Below are 25,858 nucleotides of genomic sequence, written 5' to 3'. Positions count from 1 at the left end.
TGGTATTGATTGATGCCTCCAGCAGATGGTCACATGTATGTTTATTGTCAACTCGAAATGTTGCATTTGCAAGATTACTTGCTCAAATAATAAAATTGAGGAATCAATTTCCCGATTATACAATCAAGAAAATTAGACTTGATAATGCTGGTGAATTTACTTCCCAGACTTTCAATGATTATTGTATGTCTATGGGAATCATTGTTGAGCATCCTGTTGCTCATGTACATACACAGAATGGATTGGCTGAATCATTGATTAAACGTCTACAAATGATTGCTAGACCAATGATTATGAAAACAAAGCTCCCTATTTCAATATGGGGACATGCAATTTTACACGCTGCTTCATTAATTCGCATCAGACCAAGTGCATATCATAAATACTCCCCATTGCAGCTTGCATTTGGTAAAGAACCAGACATTTCTCATCTGAGAATTTTTGGATGTATGGTGTATGTGCCTATTGCACCACCACAACGAAAGAAAATGGAACCTCAAAGAAAGGTTGGAATTTATATCGGTTATGATAGTCCATCAATCATTCGATATCTTGAACCTCAAACAGGAGATGTGTTCACAGCACGTTTTGCTGATTGTCATTTTAATGAGGAAATCTTCCCAATGTTAGGGGGAGAACAAAAACATTCCGAAAAAGAAATTACATGGTATGTATCATCATTGTTACATCTGGATCCAAGAACAAAATAATGTGAAAAAGATGTACAACAAATTGTACACTTGCAAAGAATAGCAAATCAAATACCAGATGCATTTGCAGACACAAAAGGGGTAACTAAATCATATATACATGCTGCAAATGCCCCTGCTCGAATTAAAATTCCAAAGAAACAAATGGAAGATACTCATGATGTCATTAAACGCCTGAAGCGTGGAAGGCCAGTCGGTTCCAAGGATAAAAATCCTCGAAAAAGAAAATTCATAGAGAAACATGATGATCACAAAATAGAGAATGTTGTTCCTGAAGAAATACATGATGATGAAAATGTTCTGTCAGAACCACAAACTGACGAGAATCATGAAATCTCTATCAATTACATTAATACTGGAAAAATATGGAACCGAAAAGATATAGATGAAATTGATGATATATTTTCTTATAATGTGGCAATCGACATCATAAATGATAATGAAGATCATGAACCAAAATCTTTTGGTGAATGTAAAAATCGGCAGGACTGGATAAAATGGAAAGAAGCCATCCAGGTTGAATTGGATTCGCTAAATAAACGTAATGTTTTTGGACCTATAGTCCTTACACCTGAAGGTGTAAAACCTGTTGGATACAAATGGGTTTTTATTCGAAAACGAAATGAGAAAAATGAAATAGTAAGATATAAAGCTCGACTTGTTGCACAGGGTTTTTCTCAAAGGTCTGGAATTGATTATGAAGAAACGTATTCTCCTGTGATGGATGCAATTACGTTTCGGTATTTGATTAGCTTGGCGGTATCTGAAAATTTAGAAATGCGTCTTATGGATGTTGTTACAGCTTACTTATATGGATCACTTGATAGTAATATATATATATGAAAATCCCTGAAGGATTTAAGATGCCTGAAGCACAAAGTTCAAAACCCAAGGAATGTTATTCTGTGAAATTACAAAGATCATTATATGAGTTAAAGCAATCAGGTCGAATGTGGTATAATCGACTAAGTGATCACTTGATGAAAAAGGGATATGTAAATAATTCAATATGCCCTTGTGTTTTCATTAAGAAAACAACATCCGGATGCGTAATTATTGCTGTATATGTTGATGATTTAAACATCATTGGAACGAATAAGGAAATTCAAGAAGTTGTGTCATACTTGAAGGAAGAATTTGAAATGAAGGATCTTGGAAAACCAAGTATTGTCTGGGTTTACAAATTGAACAAAAAGAATGTGGAATGTTTGTTCACCAGACAAATTATAGAGAAAAGATCCTTAAACGTTTTAATATGGATAAAGCAAATCCTTTAAGTACTCCAATGGTTGTTAGATCATTAAACATAGAAAAAGATCCATTCCGTCCATGTGAAGATGATGAAGATATTCTTGGTCCAGAAGTACCATATCTAAGTGCCATCGGTGCCCTTATGTACCTTACAAATTATACAAGGCCTGATATATCTTTTGCCGTGAATCTGTTGGCAAGATTTAGCTCATATCCAACAAAGAGACACTGGAACGGAATTAAACATATATTCCGTTATCTACGAGGAACGACAGACTTGGGATTTTTGTATTCAAAAGATGCTAATCCAAGTATAATTGGTTATGCCGATGCTGGATACTTATCTGATCCACACAAGGCACGTTCCCAAACTGGATATGTATTTACTCGTGGAGGCACTGCAATATCTTGGCGTTCACAGAAACAAACGCTCGTAACAACTTCATCAAATCATGCCGAGATTATTGCACTACATGAAGCAAGTCGTGAATGTGTGTGGTTAAAATCAATGACCCAACATATCCAAATTTCATGCGGATTATCATTTGATGAGAAGCCTGTGATACTATATGAAGATAATGCTGCATGTGTTGCTCAAATGAAAGAAGGATACATAAAAAGCGACAGAACTAAACATATTCCTCCTAAGTTCTTCGCATTCACCAAGGAGCTTGAGAAGAATAAATGTATTGATGTTCGTCACATTCAATCAAGTGAAAACTCATCAGATCTCTTCACAAAGGCACTACCTACGTCAATATTCAGAAAGCACATATATAATATTGGGATGCGCAATCTACGAAATTTGTGAAGTTTGTTCGTGTCAACATGAGGGGGAGTTCACGTGACTGCACTCTTTTTCCCTTACTATGGTTTTTATCCCAATGGGTTTTTCCTAGTAAGGTTTTTAACGAGGCAGTACAAAACACGTAATGAAGACATCATCGTATCATGATCATCATCACAAGGGGGAGTGTTGAAATAATATATTTTAATATGGAAAAGTAATAGTTGAATATTTGAATGTTGAAAATAAGAGTTGTAAAGTTAGAAATTTGTGTGTGATGATGTAGGTAATGATGTATTTTATTTTTGGATTATGTGTAATGAAACTCTATAAATAGATCTCTCATTTGTGAAGAAAATCACAATTGAGTAGAGAGAAAAATATTATAAAGTGTGTAGTTTGGTAAATTTTGAGAGTTTGAGATTTTTACTTTTTACCATAAATTTTTACTTTTTCACAACACTACTATCATTTTTAAAACATTATCATTTCAATACTTCCGTATAACAATTGAATTGCATATTCATTTTTAGTCCTGAGGACTATAAATGCATTGTCTAATCAATATTAAAATGCATCACGTGGACACCTCTTTTTCCATTCATTGAAACGCCCACTTATATATGTAAATATATATATATATATATATATATATATATATATATATATATATATATATATATATATATATATATATATATATATATATATATATATATATAATATCTTCATGTATACTTATATATGTCATATATATATAATATACATGTTCCGATATATAATCATATATATATAATAATAATAATAATAATAATAATTCAACAAATCCAATATTTCAAAAATATACCTTTTATTCGATTTTTTGTGCTTACTTATAATCACTATTATAAGCCTTGAAATTTAATTATATTAAATTTATTATTATTAAATCCAACTCTTTGAATTTAATTATTTTTGTTCGGGTAGATAAAAATCAGTATTTGTGTGACCCTCAATGGTTCAGGATTATAACTAACTGTGAGTTCACACCTTCTTTGTGATTCAGAACAACATTTGTTCTTATTCGAGCTTATCCTAATTAGCTCCATTCTTTTCATCAACCCCTTGATCAAGAATGTCAGAACCCAACTCTGATTGCACTCATCGGATCACGGTAAAAGCGTCTAGTAGCATCGTCTCATGATCCCCTAGGTATCACTGATAGTGCCTGCAAGAACCTTATGCTATGGTTAATTTACAGTATGTTCCCTTCAACCAAGTATATCCCGATCGAATTTGCAATCATTGGTATATCGAGAGTTGCTAATTAATTCGATAACAATGTGATGTATCTCTGAGTAATTATAATAGCATCGGATGTGCAACTAGAGAACCACCTTCTCTAAAACACATTTATTGCTCTGGCCAGAGACTTCTTGCACTATTAACTTATCAGATTACATAGGATATCTTCACCCGTAGGTGATCGATGAATCCCCAACTACAATATATTGGCTCCTACGTATTTCGAAACTACACTCAACCTCGCCACTTTATGACCCTCTGTGGAATCGGTAAACGAGTCAAAGTACATGCTAATACGCAGAGCCTCCATATTGTCTCGGGTCAAAGGATTAATGATATACAACCATAAACGTGGACTATTCCACTCAATAAGTGATAACCACTTGGAAAGTCCGAGGGAGGGTTGTTCAGTGCATCATCATATGATCATCCATCTATATGAATGGACCTCTCTATGCCCTTTTCAATGAAACATAACATTTTCATCACAGATGCTAGTCTCAAGCTCGAGCGACCTTTATCCTTGTTTTAGGCGGCTGAACAACTAGGAACCGATTTAGAATATGCAGTACACTTTCTAATGAGTTTCATGATCTTACGTTGAAAGGCAGACCTCATGGTACTTATTGTATATTCAAGGACTTTATCTATGCAGTTTGCATGAGTATACAGATAAAGTAAATGTCATAATATGATAAAAATCATAAAATATTATTAAAATAAATATTGTTGTACATTAGAGTCAATAAAATCCTAGCCACAAGTTGGCTAGTCGGACACCTACTCTAACACGGAGGACGTGTTCTTGATTCATTTAGAAGTTCTTTGACTCCTAAATTGGTGCAAGCTCTTGTTTGTGTTCAAGATTGGCTTCGAAATGAATCTTCACCCGTTAAAGTAGAAGAAGACTTGGATTATCTTGAGCGACTTGAATCTGGTGAGTATCTATGTAACTCGTATCTTTTTATGTTATAATTATTTTATTCTTTATCGGTTGATGATACTCGTTTTTAAATTTTTCTAAATTTTATCAACGATGGAAGATATTTTTGCATTATTGATATATAGTTGTGACTTGCAATCAGGTTTGTTAAGTTGATATAACTTATATGAACTTATTCTTTTTCATAATGGGTTGATATTTTAATTTCCCTACACATGAGGATTTTTGTTGCAGGAGTTGACAAATACAATGCTGGAATTATTCACTATCAACATATCCAAATTCCAAATTGCTTACAATTGTCATAGCTATATTTTTTATTATTTTATTTTGATGTTGTGAGATACTTAACAAATTAGTTACACGAATGATAGCTACGCCTGTTTTTGATTACTTTATTTTGATTTTTTAAAGATAATCAAAACCAATTTGATTGTTGTTTTTTATTATATATTTTTTTAAAATTTATAACCTACAACTTATTTATTACTAATTTATCACACAAACCGTACTAATCGACCGTAATAACCATACAAAAAAACCAAACCGGACCGAATTAAAATGATTTGGTTTAAGATTAGGTATTCGAAAAATCGTAAATCTAAAACCGAACCGAAATTTATTAAAACCGAACCAAACCGACCGTTGCACACACCTAACCTCAATCAACAAGCAACTCAATATTCATCACCCGAGTAATTCATGCTATCGGGTTTTATATAATCTAGATAAAATTCTCTTCTCACTTTCTAGCACGAGCAATATTTCTGGGATATAAAAATTCACACCTAAATTTAGGGGACTTACAGCCAATAAACGAATATAGTCGGATTTCATAGATCTGTGTCGGATGAGTGCAGATCTTGTGGTTGTCGGATGAGTGATCGTGCGGGTGCTCATGTGTTTCTGGTAGTCATGCACGCGTGGCTGCGTGTTCTCATCGTGTAGGTGCGCGTGCATTTTTGTATCAGGTGACTAGTCCTATAGCCCCTCTTGTAGCACTAGTGCACGGTAGTTCTTGCTTTCATCTCTTCAATCCTTCATAAACTCTGTACACTCTATCCACTCCGCGTTTGCCCCTGTCGTCCCATTATGCATGTATCACCACGATTCTTGTCATGACACCAAAATAACCACTAAACGCATAATTTTGCCCAAAATCAGCATTAGGCATATCAATTTCTAGGCTAATTTAGATGTAAAAATCGTATTTATGACCATGAATAATTAGACTCTGATGTTGAAGTGAATATCATTTATTAAAAATAAAAAGTATACAAGTGAAAATTTTAATTTATATTTTAGATTTGCTATATAAATATCTTTTCCTCTTTCTCACCCTTTATTTATATTTAGACATGATAAGTTGGACTTCTATCATCTGATTTTAAATAATTGATTCGTATGTTTCGTTTATGATTATTTATTATTTATTCATTGAAATTTTTATTTTTTAAGATATAATTATCCAACACCTTCGAAGGAAAAACTTAAATTACCATATTTGATTTTGAGTGGTGCATATAAGGCAACATACACTAGTTTTGATTTTGATGTTGTAGTGTTTGTCATTTGTCTTGTGTAATAAGAATAATTTGGAAATAATAGATTTTTTGGTGGAATATATAAATACGTTGGGACATGAAATAAATGAGAGTTGTGAAAGCGCAATATTGGACTAAAATTTTTTGGTGATTGCAAATCATTTGTATGTGTCCAAAAGAGATAACCGAAAACTTATTTAAATACGAGTTTAGTTTATTTACAGAAAAATATATATCTAAACATAAAGAGAACCTTAGAAAACCAAACATGAAACATCACAATTTTCATTTCAAATTAGACAAATTAGTTACTGGGATCAATGATTTGTTATCAGTTGTGGTGAAAGATGTGGAGAAATCATGTAAGACTTCAAAAAAACAAGAGGAAAAAAATGGAGTAAGACATGAAGTGTAAACGACTCAAATAAACAAAATAAGAAGTACATAAGAAAAAAACAATGCAACTATCAAATAGATTAATCAACATCAAATCCGATAACGAAAAATAAACATGGAAATCGGATATGGCGATGATATTGCTGAATTTAATCGAACTCATAAGCATGAAAAATTAGAAAAGATGAAAAAAATATTAAATGATTCAAAAATCAAACGAAGAAAAATTTAAAGAAATTAAATCATGGATGTCTGAAATGATTGATGACCAGATAACATATTTCTCATACTCTAAACCACATGACCTATTAACTGAAACTGAAAATAACCACGCTAAAAAATAGGGCATGATCTTACCTTGGTTTAGAAAATCTGAGGAGGTACTGAATCGATGATGGACGTATGTATGTGTGTGTGTGTATATATATTATTTAAAATAACTATATCACTAAGATTTATTTTTAAAATGCTTAGCTACTCCAAAAAAAATATTTGGGGCGTTACAATTTATTTGCATTCTTCGTTTCTCAACAGAGAATTACTGAGATTGCCGGGATCGTACTCTCTTTCGATCCGAAACCCATATAGTTTAGACCTGTGGAGCATGCATTATGCGTTCTTTGATGTTTGTTTTCATGGTGTTGTCAGTGGCGGAGAGCCAAGATACAGGAGAAGTTGCCTTCCTCTTTGTTTTGAGCATGTAATAAAATATTTGTTTCATGTAATGGGGAGAATGGAATGGAGCGGGTGCCCACACGAATTATAGGTTCGAATCCACAATACATTTAGACTTTAGTTTTTAGTTTCGAATTCTCCATGCTTATTACTTATTAGCGTACTTCATGTCATCATGTGTAACAAATGTCGTTGTAATTCTTCAGTACGAACTCCATGAGAGGTGATGGAGGTTATGAAGTCATTAAGGAGGCTATCCATAAGCTCAGTTTGAGGCACAAGGGACACATCTATGCACATGGAGAAGGCAATGAACGTCGCATCACCGGAAGGCACGAGACAGCCAGCATACACACTTTCTCACGGGTATGAGCTTAAAAATTCTTATATAAAGAGGCACATCAAGATATCAATTCATACTGCATTTTGATTTTGTCAGTTTTACTTTTTGATACACTCTACTAGGTATAAGAAAACTCTTTTTTGATTTCAGAACACCTAAGCAACATTTTGCATCTTCTGTTGCATGTTGGCATCACCATGCATGTATGATAAGGTGTGGCGAATCGTGGAGCACCGTTAGGGTCAGAGGAGAGTTGGAGAGGATGGAAAAGGCTATTCTGAGGACAGTAGGCTCGCTTCGAACATGGACCCTTACGTCGTAATGTCTAAGATAACCATAGTGTGGAAGCCACAAGATTAGTACCATTTGTGCTGCTTGTGTGTGTGAGTTTATTTGCCTTTCTACAACCATTTGCTGTTCAGATAACTCATCATCATGATATAAAAAATTGATATAAAATTTTAAAAACTGTAACTTAATGAATAATAATTATTACATCAAGAGAATAGAAGATGCGATATAATACATTAGTCTGCGTCATTGTCATTATAGTTTGGGTTCATTCTCGATTCAAAATCTTTCACAAGTCGAATGTAAATACTTCTCTTATCGGATTGTATATTTTTTTTGGGTTTTAAAGGTAATCGTTTCCAAGACAGACCGAGATGTTCGTATATAGTACCAACAAAAATCAATGTTAATATTATTTTCATAGACTTCACAATGCCGTGAAAGAAAAAAAAAAAAAAAACCGTCCCTTTGCAATATTTAACAATTTTATGTCGCCTATCGTTACAAGTTTACCTCCTACAACGATAAGAGAAAAATAGGAGTACAACAAATATCAAAGTTCAGTTGTCATGTTTCCGGCCAGATTTCCTATTTGTATCGAATAATGGTCCGGTTATGCGTGACATCCAGCTTTGAGCAACCCCTGAAACCAATTTCCCACCATCATTGCATGCGTATTGTTCCAACTGCTGCTCGACAGAGCCGCACGATTTTCTGAACTTGGACTTCTGATAACGCTACGACCCTTTAGAAATCATTGGAAAAATCTACTCCAAGCAAGTATTTTCAACCTGTCAAACAAATTATGTCTTTCATGAATATTGAGAAGAAAAAGAGTGATCGGATAATAAAAAATTGTGTGGACTCTCTCTAACATAGAAGAGATGGCATACAAATAAAAAATATTAACGGACTGACAAGAGTCTAAGATCTAATGCTCCAATCCACAACACAAGCACATTTTCCAACACAAGTCTCGAATTATGTTCAGCTTGAAATACAAAATTGAAAAGTCAGCCGCCAAGTCCTTCGTGAAAGATGGTCCTGATTATCTTGTTGTCACAATGCATGGACATAGGAATTTAACATTTTATACTCCTTTTGGTCAATAAAGTCTTCAAAACGACTTCACAAACTATATGAGCCATTACCCTGTACACTGCTACTGTGCTGGAACTTGAAACAAAATTTTGATTTTTACAATGTTACCGAGTTTCCACCGACATGCATACAATATAGGATCTAGATTTTCTATATGCTTCATCACTTGCATGGCCAGAGTTTGCATTGGATTCAACATTCCAATCTCGATTATTTCTATACAACAAGTCCTTTGCGACACATTTTTTCATATAAGCAAATATCCTCAAGGCAACCCCCCGACACGCAACCTTAAGATTTTGTATAAATTGACTTGTAATTCAAATAACAAATAACATATCAGGACATTGTGAGACTAAAAATATACAAGTTTGTTGGCAAGTACACAATACTTTGATGTTTGCTCAAACGTTTCTCCACCTTCCAAGAAGAAATCAGAGTGAACATTCATACGAATGCTCTCAGGCTTACATCCAAGTAGTCCAGTCTCTTGTAAAAGGTCAAGCGCATACTTTCTTTGAGATAGAACAACTTCAGATTTGCTATGACCTCTATCTATCTGAAGGAGATTTCTAGGTCATCAAATGTCTATGGTCACAAAATGTTACAGATATTCTTTGACTTCTTCTAAACCAGCAATATACTATCAGCCAAAAGAAAATCAACACAAACAACAATGAACAAACATAGAGTCGTTTGGATGGCAATGGCGAAAACCTACAATCATAACACTGATGAATTTGTCAAACTATGCAGGGTCTTTGTTTCAGACATAAATAGCTTTCTCAAGTTCGTTGACCATCTTCTCAACCCTAGCAAATATCCTGGAGGTAATTCCATTCACACATTGTGATATAAGAAGGAATAACTGACATCTAGTTGAAGCATGGATAATTCCTTATCCACACCAATAACGAGGATGTGTACCACACAAAAATCACGAATTTGTAATTATTTAAGTTGGTCCTGAATCGATGTTAATAAGACAACAAATTATTGAAATTATTAATTTAGTTTTAAAATAAATAGCCTCAATGGACCTTTGATTGAACCAGAAAACAACCAAAAAAGTGCAAAAAAAAATCTGCTAAACAAATCATAAAATCTACGGGCGTATAAAATCTAACACCTAAAGCCTTCGATGTATAATAAAAAACAAAATAGTAAATTTTCTAAAATAAAAATATTCTCTAACAATGAATAATGTTAACTCGATAGCATTGTAGTAAGCAACAAGAACAAGCTTTTATCCTAGTAAATGGGTCGGCAATATGAATCGTCCTATATCATTTTGTGTCCTATCCCCTTGTATATCCCGATCTATATTTAAATTAATTTTATCTTTCTTGTAGCTAGGTTAGAATGTGTATTTGTCGGAGAAAAGTTCCTCTGCAACAATTCATGTAACATTTCTTGTTACATTAATAATTGATTGACAAGTCACCTGTGTATCAAATTGCATACTTAAAAAACTACCACACCAATAAAAAACCTAACATGCGTCAATCAATTAATAATGTAACATAGAATATTACTGGAAGTATTAAAGAAGATATTTTTTTCCATATTTGATGTGGTCTAACATCGCCTGACGGATACATTTATTGGTCGTTTAAGTACGTGTCCGTACTATTTTAAATGTATCTCTCAAATTTTTCCTCAATAAATGTAACCCCAACTTTCTCTTAGGTATTTTTCATTTCTTACACTGTTCATCCTTGTATGCCTGCATATCTACCTTAACATCGTCGTCTCTGCGACTCTCATCTTCTGCTCATGTGCTCAGTTAACAGCTCAACATTCAGTTCTATATAACATATCAGGTCTAACTACTGTTCTATAAAACTTCCCTTTAAGCTATAGAGATATCTTATTATCACAAGAACACATGACGTCTTACTTCATTTCAATCATACTACTTGTATTCTATGCGAAACATCTCTATCAATCCCTCTTCCGTCATTTTACAAAATCGATCCAAGATACTTAAAGGTCCCTGTTACAGTACCTCGTCATCTCTTATCTTAACCATTGGCTTACTACATCTAATATTGCTAAAAATTTAAATTGCATATCGTGTCTTTACTCTACTAAGTCTAAAACCTTGTACTACAGTGTTCCCCCAAGATTCAAGCTTGACATTTTCCAGTGTTCCCACAAGATTCGAGCTTGATATTTACTCGTTATGTGTCTCATGATCTCATCTACCAAGACAACGTCATCTACAGCAACATGCACCGTGGTAACATTATTGACGTGTCCAGCAAGTTCATCCATGACCAGTGTAAAAAAATAGCATTGTCGTAAACATTGACGCTTTTTATTCAGACATTAAAAGATATGTCTTACCTAATTCTTGGATCATTATCCTAAACAACATGATAACAATGAAATTGAACTGCCAATGAAACCTCATGTGTGAAAATAATACAATTTGAAGCACACAAAATCCAACCCTTTGCTCCACAATAATTTGGGTACACTGGTATATGCTAAATTTCAAACTTGCACAAGGTTGTAAATGGCGGGAGGCGGTGGCAGGGCGGTCGATGACAGCCTACCGCCTCGGCCACCCAGGCGGTGCCCGGACAGTGCCTAGGCGGTTGAATTTTTTTAAGTAATTTTTTATAGATAATAATAGATAATCATGCAATATAATCACAAATAGTCATCATTTTTTATGTAAAATGTGCAATTAAATAATGTTAAAGTATAAAGAAGCTTCATACAATATAATATCATCTAGATAATGTGATAGGGTTTTGATATTTAAAATTAGTTGACCTTGACTAGATTTTTAAAATTGTTGACTAAGTTTTTAAAATTGTTGATTAGGTTTTTAAAATTGTTGACTACAACTTAAAACTTTTGACTGCCCGTCTCTCCCGCCTGCTCGCCACCTCGAACCACCTCCCCAACGCCTAATAGCTTGGGACGCCTAAAACACTTGCCTCATGCATAGGCGGTGCGGTCGAGGGCCGCCTACCACCTAGGCGGCCGCCTCAACCGCCATTTAGAACACTGAACTTGCAACCTAGTAATATCAAAGTAAATCAAGTCATGCTAGATACTTGAGGGCCAAATTAATTTTGACATCCAGTCATCCATATAAATCATTTAAGTTTACTATCTGTGTTTCCTCTTATTTGGGTACACTGATATATGCTGAATTTCAAAACTGCAGTCTAGTAATATCAAACTAAATCAAGTCATGCTAGATACATAAGGGCCAAATTTAATTTTGACATCCATATAAATCATTTAAGTTTACTATTTGTATTTCCTCTTATTTCGTCATATGAGACCCCAACCTTTTTTCAAACTACCATTTCTAGTTGGATCTATTCTTGTGCAACTTGTTAGTGTCAAAAATCAAAGAATAATTTCATTATATTATTTCCAATAGCTACATGATATTTACATATTAAACTATTTAGAATGGAAACTCTAGATCTTAATCCTAGCAATCTTTTGAATTAAGGAAACCAAATATACACATGTATCAATCCAATATAAATAATATCATTAAAGATCTACAACATATTATTTATACAATCTTCCAACATAGTCACAATATCTTTAGTTTTTAACATTCTCCCTCAAGCTCAAAAGTAGACATATTCCATTCCCAGCTTGGAAACAATCTTTTGCAATACTGTACCTTGGAGTCATTTTGTAAGCACATCAACAAGTTGGCCATTCTAAGGAACAAATTGAGTACAAATCAATCCATTCAATATGCTTCATTCTGTCGTGTTGAACTGGATTATGATCAATATTTATGGCAGATTTGTTGTCGCAAAATAATCTTATCGGCCCTTCCCATTCAATTTTCAAGTCATTCAAAATTATCTCGATCCATAAAAATTCACATATTCTCAATGTCATTGCTCTAAACTCGGCCTTTGAACTTGATCGAGCCACATCATCTTGCTTTTCGTTTCTCCACGTCACTCGATTGCACCTTCTATCAACAAGAGAACCTGCATAATCAGTGTCAGCATATGCCTCAAGGCCTAATCCAGCGTTTCTCTTGAATAAAATGCGTTTGCCTGGGTTCGCTTCTAGGTAATGCGGTACCCTATAGACTGCATATAGGTGTACTTCTCTAGGATCATGCATAAATTGACTTATAACCCCCATAGTGTATGCAATATCCGGTCTGGTATGAGCAAGATAGATAAGCTTACCAACCAACCTTTGATACCTCTCTTTGTCGACTACGGGTCCAACATTGTCATCACCAAGTTTGTGGGTAGCATCAATTGGCGTAGGGGCTGGTTTGCAAGCTAGCATTCCAGTTTCAGTCATTAGGTATATGAGATACTTTTGTTGTCGGATAAAGATCCCTTTCTTGGACTGAGCTACTTCTATTCCAAGAAAATACTTCAATCTCACAAGTTCTTTCATCTCAAACTCTGTTGCCAAATGGCTCCTCAAAGCTTGCTTTTCCTTCTCATTTTTTCAGTCACGACTATATCATCCACATATACAAATAGGATTGTGACTCCCCTTGAGTAAGAATGTTTAAATAACTAAGTATGGTCTCCTAGGCTTTATCTGTATCCATAAGCAAGCGTTGCTTTCGTGAACCTCCTAAACCAGTCCCTTGGTGATTGTTTAAGGTCATGTAGTGCCTTCTTTAATCTGCAAACTTTAAAGCCCTCAAAATCTTTATTGAATCCTGGAAGAACATCCATCTATATTTCTTCTTCCAGATCCCCGTGAAAGAATGCATTCTTTACATCAAACTGCAACAAATTCTAGTTAAGTTGGCTGCTAAAGACAATAGGATTCGGAATGTATTCATCTTGGCAACGGGAGCGAATGTCTCTTCATAATCAACACCATAGGTTTGTGTATAGCCCTTTGCAACAAGTCTGGCTTTGTACCTCTCTAGTTAGCCATCGGATTTGTACTTTATTGTAATCACCCACTTGCAACCCACAACCTTCTTTTTTGTTGGGAGATCAACAATTTCCCATGTTGTATTCTTTTCCAGCCCCTTCATTTCACTTTTCATAACAACTCTCCAATTCTCATTAGATAATGCCTCAGATAAGTTATTAGGAACGTGAATGGTGTTTGAATTTACTAGGAAAGCTCTATGTGAGACAGAAATTTTGAAAGGTTACAAATGTTCATGGGCAGCTTCGGGCTTTTTCTTCTTAAGTATACATGGTCAAATTGCTTGCTGTTAGGAGAATTATTTGACGAGTGACTTGGCTCAACATAAACTGGAATGGAAGTAATTGGGGCTGCCGGAGCGGCCGGAGGTAACTCAAGTAAGAAGAAATCTCTATCCTTATCTTCAAGAACAAGTACTGCTTCCTCCTGAAGATACGGTTGGGTAAAGTATGATGTATCTTCATCAGAAGTAAGATCCATAAAAACAAAAAAATTCTTAATAGGAGGATGATAAAACTTGTAGCCCTTTTGGGTTGATGAATACCCAACAAATATACACTTATGAGCTCTATAATCTAACTTCCCTTGTTATGAATATGAACAAATGCAGTGCAACCAAAACATTTGGGTTGAGGTGAGATTTCTTGTCAAGTTTAAGGAAAAATTTCAGATAGTACCGGGATTGGACTTCTAAAACCTAACGTTTTTTATGGCAAACGGTTTATAATGTATGCAAATGTTAGTACGACTTCTCCCCAATAGTTTTTTGGACCATTTTTATGGAAAAGAAGAGCTCAGGCTGGAGCTAGTAAATGACCATTTTTCCTCTCCGCCACTCCGTTTTGTTGTGGGGCATAAGTGCAAAATGATTCAGGGATGATTCCCTGCTTTTCAAAATAGGAAGACAAGGTGTGATTGAAATATTCTCGCGTTATCAGATCTAAATTTTTTGATTTTTTCTCCAAATTGATTCTGGAAAATGGAATGGAAATTTTTAAACACAGTACTAACATCAGACTTATTTTGACAAGGAATATCCATGAAATCCGAGTGCAATCATCAATAAATGAGATAAACCATCGAGGTCCAGATATATTAGGAGTAATCAAAGGTTCCCAAACATCACTATGGATTAGATAAAAAGGAGTAGCACATCTTTTGTTGCTTATTGGAAAGTTTACACGTTTATGTTTTGCAAACTCACAAACATAACAATGAAGACGTTCATTTCCTAACCCCACAAACAACAATGGAAACATAGATTTTAAAAATCCAAACGATGGATGACCTAATCGGAAATGGTGAAGCCAAATGCTATCCTTATTTGAAGATGACAAAAAAAGACAAAGACACTTTATTCTTAACGCTGTTCAAGTTTCCAATATCCTCAAGAAAATATAGCTAGTTTCTTCCCTAGCAAGTCCAATCTCCCTCCCCGAATCCTGGTCCTAAAGCACACAATGAGATGTATAAAAAAGCACATTACATTTAAGGCCGTAGGTAAGGTTTTTGATAGATATTAGGCTGGTGGATAATCTTGGCACGTGAAGAACATTGTGAAGTCTAATTATGGGGCTGATTTGGACACTGCTTATCCCAGCAACAGTGGTAAGAGCACCATCAACAATGGTTATCTTTTGGTTGCTTGGACAAGGTGTGTAGTTGTTGAATTTAAGTGAGGAATGGCTCATATGGTCGTGGCTCCTGAATCGACAATCCACAAATTTCTAACCGCAATATCTGAGGCATTTAATCCTGGAGAGATAAGGGACTTACATGAATGGGCAAAGGAACAAGTAACATTGTTCATCTCTTCGTTCCCAAGGAGTTTTCGAAGTCTCAGCCTCTTACTGAGTTCATTCAGTCTTGGTCACCTTCTTGGCTAGGCTGATTGACAGTAAAGTAGGCTTGGTTTAAGTTCCTGGTCTGTCCCCATCATTGATTCCAGTCCTTGTTTCTGCCATGTAATTTCCAGCACTTGTCCTTAGTGTGTCCAGTCTTTCTACAATAAGTGCACCATAAATCTTTTTTACCTTCTCGGCCTTCAACTTTTGATATTTCTGCCCTTCCGTACTACTTAACTTGACGTCATTCTGGAATCTAATTTTGAGGCTCAAGCATCACAATTCTCCGACTTTCTTCAGCCTGAATCAAAGAGATTGTTTCTTTCAAAGATGGTATCTCATCTTTTCCTAGAATTTGGACCCTTGATATAATTATGGGTTCAATCCAGCTAAGAAATCATAAACTCTGTCCTTATCAATGAATTGTTTTAGAGAAGAGGCATCTTTTGGACAATTCATCACAATGACCCGACAAGTGATCAAGTTCCTGCCAAAGATTTTGAAGTTCGTTGGCATACTCAGTAATCGGTTTATTTCCTTCCTTGACCGATCCCACCTTTATTTTGATTTCATAGCATGGGCAGTATCACGAGCCTTCGAATAATTCAATAAGTTCGTTTGATTGACTCCCAAATGGCCTTTGGAGACGTTAAAACATGACAGTGTCACTAATCCTTGGATCCATAGACTCCAACAGCCACGACATGACCATAGATTCAGCTTCATCCTACGTGTCGAAGCCGTCTTCTCCTGGTTTCTTGGGTGACTAATTCTCCCTTTCACCTTCAAAAAAGTTCGCACAAACTGGGACCATTTCAAGTAGTTCTTTCCATACAAACGTAAGTTCATCCAAATGTTTTGCAAGTCACCGGTCGTTAGATTGAGATTTACACACTCCAATTTGGCAGATTGCTTCACAACTAAAGTTTTTTTTTTAAGCTTCAGAATCTTTTTTTTTTTGATAGGAAACAATATTTTAATTTAAGTGATAAAAATGATTACATCAGTCATCGATTATAGCAGATGACCTAAAAATTCATAATCTATCGCACTAATGGTCTAGTGATACACATAGTCCCACTGTCTTATCAAATCAAAAACCGAAACATTCTTGAACTCCTTGTTAATTCCAATCCATGTGGCGACATTAAGCTTGATTTTCTCCCAGCATTTGTTGACGTCCGATTCTTTTTCTTCGAAGATTCTGTGGTTTCTTTCCAACCAAATTGTCCAGCAAATGCATTGAACCACTACTCGCCAAAATATTCCTCCTCTCTTGCCAGTTGTCCGGCCCAAATCCAAGCTGAATAAGTCTTTAGTTGATTTAGGCGTAACCCAAAACAACCTCAACTCCTGCAAAGCTTTAATCCATAAAGAAGACGAGAATGGGCAATGTATGAAAATGTGATCCTGAGACTCCGAGTCATGTCTGCATAAAGTACACCAATTTGGAGACAACGCAAGGCCGGGGCATCTTTTTTGAAGCATCTCCGATGTCGGTAGCTTACCCAGAGTTGTAGTCCAAGAGAAAAACTGAATCTTGCTAGGAACAGGAACTCTCCAGATTTTATCAAAGAGTTGATATTTTGGGAAAAGGTTTGATGAGAAAAATGAATCATAGAAAGAGCCAACAGAAAACAAACCCGACGGATCCCCTCTCCACTGGATAAAATCATCCACCCCCTCAACCAATCTAACAGGCTGTAAGACTTCTAATAACCCTGTGAGTTGATCAATCTCTACATCTCTCACTGCCCTCCTAAAATGAAAATCCCAAGAGTGTTCTCGATTTGTACCCCCGACATGAGCATAGTAAGAGATAGGTAAGTTGTGACACGATGAAAGCTGAAATAAAGCTGGAAAACAAACCTTGAAAGAAGAGTCGCCCACCCAATTATCCTCCCAAAATCTAACCTTATTCCCGCCTCTCACCTTAATTAAAGTCCAGTTCTTAAAAATTGGGTGTATCCGGGAAATAAATTTCCAAGGACAACGGTATGTTACATTTCTTGCCAATCCCGCATCCCAACCGTTTTCTTGTAATCCATATTTGCTCACAATAATTTTTTTCCACAGTGTGCCCTCTTCTCGAAAAAATCTCCACCACCACTTCCCAAGCAATGCTGTATTTTTGAATCTGATTTTTGAAATCCCCAATCCACCTCTTTCCTTCGGTTTGCAAACTTGATCCCATGCGGCCAAATGAAAATGACTCTCTCCATCCATTCCGTCCCATAAAAAGTCCCTCGATATCTTGTCCAATGATACCTCAACAGATTTTGGAACCTTGAATAACGACATGTAATAAATGGGCATCGAATTCAACACCGAAAGAATCAATGTTAATCTACCTCCTTTCGACAAAAATGCTTTCTTCCATGTGGCCAATTTTCTGGACATTTTAGCAACCACAGGCTGCCAAAATACTTCTTTCAAAGGATTTCCACCCAAGGGTACACCCAAATAAGTAATAGGCCATGACTGTGTACCACATCCCACGTGTCTTGCCAACCTTTCAATTTGATCACTATCGCGGTTAATTCCCAGCAGTGAGCTCTTCTCCCAATTGATCTTTAAACCCGATATATCACAAAATGAAAGCACCACTTTAGCCAAGAATTTTATGTGATCGTCGCTCCTTGCGAAAAAAAGCGTGTCATCCGCAAACTGGATATGAGTTATCTCAATCTTTTCTTTGCCTACCTCTATCCCCTTTAAAAGATGTGATTCCTTGGCTTTGTCTATCAATCTTCCCAACACATCAACAACCAAGTTGAAAAGAAAGGGAGATAATGGATCTCCTTGACGAAGACCTTTGAAAGCCCTGAATTATCCTCTCGGTCGGCCATTGATCATAACTGAAAAAGTTACCTTCGATACACAACCTCTCATCCATGATCTCCATCTGTCTCCAAACCCTTTCTTCATTAAAACGTAATCCAAAAACTCCCAACTCACATTGTCGTAGGCCTTCTCAAAATCCACTTTCAAAACCCATCCTTTTGTTTTCTTAATCCTAGTTTCTTCGAGCAATTCATTCGCTATAAGGCCACAGTCGAGAATCTGTCGTCCTTCAACAAATGCATTTTGAGATTCTGAAATTGTCGACGCCATGACTCTCTTCAGTCTTGCTGATAGGACTTTTGATAAAATTTTGTATATGCTTGTTATTAGACTAATGGGTCTAAAATCCTTTACCTTGAACGAGTCGGCTTTCTTTCTAATCAAGCATATATAAGTCTCATTGGTGATTCCATTGACGATGCCACTACTGAAAAATTCATCAAAAACCAACATGATATCTGTCTTTACTAATTCCCAGCATTCCTGGAAAAAAGCGAGGGTAAATCCATCAGGTCCCGGGCTCTTGCCCCCATCACACTTGAAGACTGCTTCTTTCACCTCTTCTTCGCTAAATTTTTGTTCAAGTTGACGACTCATCACGGCTTCAATTGGACTCCAATTCACGCCTTCAATACCCCAACATCTATCTCCCGACTTGCTGTACAATCTCATGAAGAATTCTGAAATGATTGAAACGATTTCATCCTCACTAGTTGTAATTGTACCATCATTTCTTTCGATTTTATCAATGATTGCCTTACTCTTACGGTGGTTAAGAAGCGAGTGAAAGAATTTAGAATTATGATCCCCTTCTTTGATCCATTTTATCTTGCTTTTCTGAAAATTCATTTGATTCTTTCGATTAATCATCTCTTCTAACATCATCTTCGCTTCTATCCTCTCGGCCACTACACGTTCCGAAGCCTTCCCCTCACCCTCTAAACTGTCATATCTTCTGATTTTGTTCGATAATTCAGCCATTTTCATCTCTGTCTTTCCATAGACATCTTTGTTCCATTTTTTGATATCATCCTTCATTGTCTTCAATTTCATCATCATCCTACTATATCCCGCCCATCCTTGAGATATGGAGTTATTCCACCATAATTGTGTCAAGTTTTTGAAGCTTTGGTCCCTGAGCCATGCGTTCTCGAATCTGAAAGGCGTTGGGCCCCATTTTGTTTTTTCCAAGTCTAGAATTAACGGAAAATGATCCGAAGTTACTCGAGGTAAGATCGATTGTCTATAGAATGGATAAATTTCAGTCCATCCCACCGAGAACAGAAATCTATCTAGTCGACAACAAATGGGAGAATTCCTAAGATTCGACCAGGTGAATTTGCCATTCAATAGAGGCGTATCACATAACTGAAGCTCCTGTATCAAGCTATCGAAGCATTGCATACTCGATGTCATTGAACAACTATTAATTTTCTCCTGAGTGGACCTAACAACATTAAAATCTCCCCCCAAGCACCATCTTTCTCCACAAATCACACTCAGACCCGCTAGCTCGTCCCAAAAATTATTACGAAGACTCGGATGGCACGGTCCGTAAACAGCCGAGAACCACCAATCATGCTGTGAATCATTCTGGATGTGAATTGAAACAGAGAATTCACCAATCAAATTGTCCTTAACCCTTATAATTCTCGGATCCCACATAATGGTGATACCCCCCGACCTTCCCAATGCAGGTAGGCTTACCCATTCCACAAATCTCGACTTCCAAAGGCCAGAAATCAGTCTCCTGTCCACCACTATCTTTTTTGTCTCCTGCAATATTATTAAATCCGGTTTTTCTTTGACGATTACGGCTCTAATCAATCCCCTCTTAGTGGCTGATCCAGCCCCTCTAATATTCCACGATAAGACTTTCATTGATTCACTCCTACTACCCTGTTACTCTTACTACAGCTGGCTGCCTCACATTCCGCCATTTTTCCATCGTCATCAAAGTTTCTAAGTTCCACCTTCTCCACACCCATCATTCTTAGGCACTCGTTCTCGTCTTCAACGCTTAATTTCTGCTTTCCCAGGCCTTTTGAATTGACCCCTTCATCCATCCCCTCACAATGTCCCATGATTTTATTTCCGGATAAACCCACATTTTTAATGACCGAACAGTTTCCCCGCTCACCCCAGCCCTCCAACCCTCCCCCCGACTCAAAAAAAGAATCTGAAACAGAAGAAGAATGAGGAGGATACTGACAAGGTTTTGATTTTATGGGTAAATTGCGTACCTTCACCGGAGAATGTTCAAAGAATTCACCCAAGTCCTCGAATTGTAATGATTTTCTTGATGACTTATCCGTGTGGTCGGATATATGACTGTCGGCATCGCTGAAATCTCCGCCATCATCTGAGGTGTCGTCTCTAGCGCCATGATATAGTTGTTCCTCCCAAATTCCTTCTTCCCCGAGATCTAATACTTTACCGATATCAAGGATTGCTTTCTTTGGTTTTTGTACTTTATTCATTTGTTCTGATTCTTGTTGATGCTTTTTCTGTTTCCTACAATAAACGTGCTCAAATTTCCTTACAGCAGGGCCACAATCCTCTTCTAAAGAATGCTGTCCAAACTCTTGAGTATCAGAAATGTTTGTAGAGTCAATCTTCCCTTTATGAAAGTCTTGTACCCCTTTCGGCTTTAACTTTTTCAGTATCTTAATGTTCTTCCCCCGGAACCATGGTTCTGAAACACAGCTCCGATTTTCAGCGTTAGCATCCTGATCGACGATCTTGGGAGCATTATAATCTCTGAACTTGTTCCTGTCCACTGACTCGCACTTCTGTTTATGCATGAACATTCCTTCTTGGTTTTCTACTGGATGGTTTTCGGTATTAGCCTCGTGCTTGCTTTGGATATCCTGGGAGTCTTCTGCATTCTGAAATTTGTCATTGATCCCTTCCTTGGTACCCCAGCCTTTCACATTGCTGGCTGCATTCATCACCACTTGAGCGTAAGTCCTCTTTTCCTGCATGTCGTACTCTGAAATTTTGACTGAATCCACGATAATGCGAACGAACATAAGTCCTCTTTTGGTTTTGATCTGAAAATTTCTATTGATGAATCCTCCTTCGATTCCCACAACTTTTAGTTTTGCTGCTGATAAATCTCTAAAAAGGACCGTATCTTGACTAATGCTTAACAGACCACCACATTGATCCCCGATACTAGTGAAAAGTTCTCTGGACCATAAGTCCCATGGAATCCCTAAAACGCGAATCCAACTGTGGCAACACTCGAACACTTCCTCTTCTCTGTTGATATTTTGACTCCATTTCTGAAAGGATAATGTAACTTTACGTTCCAAAAAGCATTTCTTCAAGCGCAAATAGAATACAGCAACCTCTTCGTTATGTGGCCACCAAACTGCCTTGTTGGCTTGGAATGGGAAAACTTCGATCTTTCTCTGGATAGCCTTTCCGAGTGTATTGCTCACCAACTCCCATGAAGTGTTCACACAATCTCTTGTGATGATAATAGCCTTGTCCCAGTCCTTAGATATCATATCTGGTACATGTTCCTTCTCTACCACTTCTGGACTTACCTTTACACCAGTATTCAACCAAACATTATGCCTCCTCTGTGGTTGATCCATCGGCCGTTTAATATCTCTGAAGTTCAAAGCATCGTCCCTGCCATTTATCCTGAACCTAGACAAGAAAGATGCCAACCGTTTCCATCCCCCATTGAAACGTCCGCTTGGTATAATGATTCGCTGGGACTTTCCCCTCCAGACTAACTTAGATAGTTCTAAATAGCTGCCTCGACCGTTAACGAATTTCTGCAAATGAACCACTGATTCTCTGCCTCTAAATCGATTGAAAGTAGAGCAATCTTGTGGTTTGTTAATGAAATCATATAGTTTTGATATGATCCAATCCAAGCTTTCCATATTAATTTCCAGAATGTAGGTTGCATTTCTAGTTCTTTCAGAAACCAAGACCGAGTCACCCCACCTACCTCGACTGACTAAGAACAATTTTTGTTCAACTTTGATGTCATAGCTTTTTTTGTATTGATTTCTAGCAAAACCCTGATACTTCACGGGTGATTTCATATTAACGAAAGACCTGGGAAGAAAGGCACACTGACTGCGATGGAAAAAAGGATAGAGAAAAGGATTATTGGGATCAAGAGGCTAGGTTAAAGGTCAGATAAACCGGGAGAAGCTAAGGGATCGGAAAAGATCGGGACAAGATAAAATGACAAAGGCAGAGTAAGGGACCGACAAAGTAAGAAAAGGTACGCTGTAGGTGAGATTTTAAAAGTTCTGGTTGACGCCGGCGCCGGCCGATGGAGACTGGGAATGAGGGCGAACGATGAATCTCAGGGAAACTGGAACTCGGTGAAAGGATGGTGAAGTATTTCAGTCGAACGGTAGTTTGGTGAAGGAGAGAGCATTTTCAAATTTTTCTCTCTCTAGGATTCTCCCTTGATTGTCCATACCAACTGCTTTCTTGTTCAGAATCAGACATGATTAAAGAATGAAGAGAACGATTTATTGGATTGGAAGAAAAAAAGTGAATTTAGAAAAAAAAAAAAAAAAAAAAAAAAACTATCTCTAATATCATGTCAAAAATCAGAGAATAATATTATTGTATTATTTTCCAATAGCTACATGGTATTTAAACAACATACTAAACTATTTAGAATGGAAACCCAGGAATATAATCCTAGCAATACCCTGACTTAAGAAAACCAAATACACACCTATATCAATCTAAGATACATAATATCAATCAAAGAGAGACAACATATTATTATACAATCTTCAAACTTGGTCAATTAGAAGATTTGAACACCATACTATGAAGCATGAATACATTTTTCTAACCACAGCATATGCAGTGATTCATTTACCATAGGCTTCAATTAATCATTACTTTTTTTCATGCAAAGCGTTGGGTTAATTTTATTTATTCACATATATACCAATATATAACTCTGGTAAGAATGAGTAATCTACAAAAAGATTAAACCTCACATGCCAAATATTGCAACTTCTTCACGTAAAGCTTTCATGTCGTTGGCCGTGTTACAGTGGACGAACCCCGTCCCACCGGGATAATGTTATGGAGGCCCTCTACCAATTCTTCCTCCACAATGGAATCTGCAAAAGAAGTTTAATAAAGAACTTGGACAAAGTAGATGATAAATACTTAAAAGGAGACATTTCATCTCAAAACATAAAATTATACTTCACCTGTGGCATCTTCCCCAGCCTGAGACCCAGAAATCCCAATGCAAGAGTACAGGGAATTCTCATCTATCTTCAACTGCGCATATGCTACATATACATCTTCAACAGTAGCAGCATCATATAGTGAAGTGAGATCTTTGATGCAAGATATATCCTGGAAAATGGTATAAAAGTGGATTATATTAGAGGGGGAAAAACATGGAATTGCTATATCTTGGAAAATGGTATAAAAGTGGATTATCTTATAGGGAAAAAAACATGGCATTGCTAGAAAGACGGAAAGTTTTATGTTGAGGAAGATTGCAAAAACTGCAATTAATTTCCTATGAATTGTACCTTCATCGGGACAGATGTCGACTGCAAGTGAGCCATCAATCCTAACCAATAAGCATTCGACTTGATTTCAGCTTCATGCCGCATTAGCAGTGTCCGTCTTGCCTGTACATGAATAACAGTTAAAGAAGTGTAAACAACCATCCATTTGGAATAATGCTGCACTGTCCACTCACATGGGGAGCACAAAGCCTGGAAGATTTTTTATCAAAGGTTTAGTTATATGTCCCGTCAGTCGGAAGACGACGAAGCACATCCATCACCCAATCATGTAAAGGCCAGACTAAGGCTTAACTAAGGTTAAAAGCGCTGTCGCACCTTCACTCTTTGTATTTGTCGGCCTTACTAGCGCTACTGCTAATGTCGGCGTAAGGACTTTTTATAATCAGGGTCAAAAGTGAGGTACTTAGGCGTATGGGAGTGAAATATGCAGTTTACAGTGTTTATAGGCAGTTTCAAAGTGCCTTCGGTAAAAATGAACATGAAATCCTTTATATTTTAACACTGCAAGCGAAGAGGCTCATTTTAAAAATTACTTTGAAGAAAACTTTAGAGCAAATATTTTCAATGGAGGATATATCGTTTTTTTATCTGATAATGGGAAAAAATACCATTACACCATAATTTATGGTTTAGTTTAACAATCATCAGAAAGAGACATGTCTTGAGTTCAGGGCTGTTAAAATCCAGGATCAACACTTGCTAATAAACAATTTCAATTGTCATCATTGCCATATTGTGTTTTAAATTTAAGGTCCACTCACAGTTGCTGGTAAATAGTCATGATTTCAAAAAAAAAAGAGACAAAATAAAAGGAACGCCTTCTATTGTTATCAATTCACCAAAAAATTGATTGGTTTTTCATTCCTGAAAAGGAACATACATGGAAATGCAACTGAATTAGCCACCTAGCACACACAAGGACGTTCGTACATAAATCCAGAGAATACAAATAATAACACCTGGTTGATGCATTTGCTTTACTACCAGGGATCTGGAAGATAAAATAATATATTGTCATTGACCCTCGACTCTTAACATGTGCAAGGATAACAACAGTTTTGGCCTTATGTTAAAGTATAAACACTACTGTTGGGCCACTTCCTACGGACTCAACTTAACACTGGAGAAACGTGATCATGGTACTTGTGCAAGGGAGTCATAGCTTCAAAACTCCTGGTGTGCAAATCCTAATATAATTCATTAGTTTGTCTGCAACTATTGCCCAATATCAAATCATCAAGCACATTTATAACTTCGATGTTTCCAAGCATAGATTTGCCCTGGTTTACAGCTTAACATGAGGCAAGTAAGCTAAAATCTAAATACTAGACACCTCACATAAGCTTGAGCTTCAAGAACAAGTAGTTACTAACGATAATAAATACAACTTA

General features: G+C 36.4%; 1 protein-coding gene across 1 annotated transcript in view; it reads right to left on the bottom strand.

Annotated features, from left to right (window-relative positions):
- Positions 1-8,616: 8,616 nt before the first annotated feature.
- Positions 8,617-25,858, bottom strand: part of LOC140820787 (stromal processing peptidase, chloroplastic) — a 39,825-nt gene continuing 22,583 nt past the window's right edge. The window contains exons 22-25 of the mRNA XM_073181122.1: positions 24,468-24,569; positions 24,135-24,285; positions 23,916-24,041; positions 8,617-9,015 (exon numbers count right to left, since the gene is read on the bottom strand). Coding sequence (XP_073037223.1) covers positions 23,950-24,041; positions 24,135-24,285; positions 24,468-24,569 — 345 coding nt within the window. The 3' untranslated portion in view covers positions 8,617-9,015; positions 23,916-23,949. The remainder of the gene's footprint in view (positions 9,016-23,915; positions 24,042-24,134; positions 24,286-24,467; positions 24,570-25,858) is intronic.

This window comes from Primulina eburnea, unplaced genomic scaffold, assembly GCF_022965805.1.
Source record: "Primulina eburnea isolate SZY01 unplaced genomic scaffold, ASM2296580v1 ctg1459_ERROPOS7100000, whole genome shotgun sequence".
Classification (NCBI taxonomy): Eukaryota; Viridiplantae; Streptophyta; class Magnoliopsida; order Lamiales; family Gesneriaceae; genus Primulina; species Primulina eburnea.
Note: the sequence above shows the minus strand (reverse complement) of the source record. Positions and strands in the feature narration are given on the sequence as shown.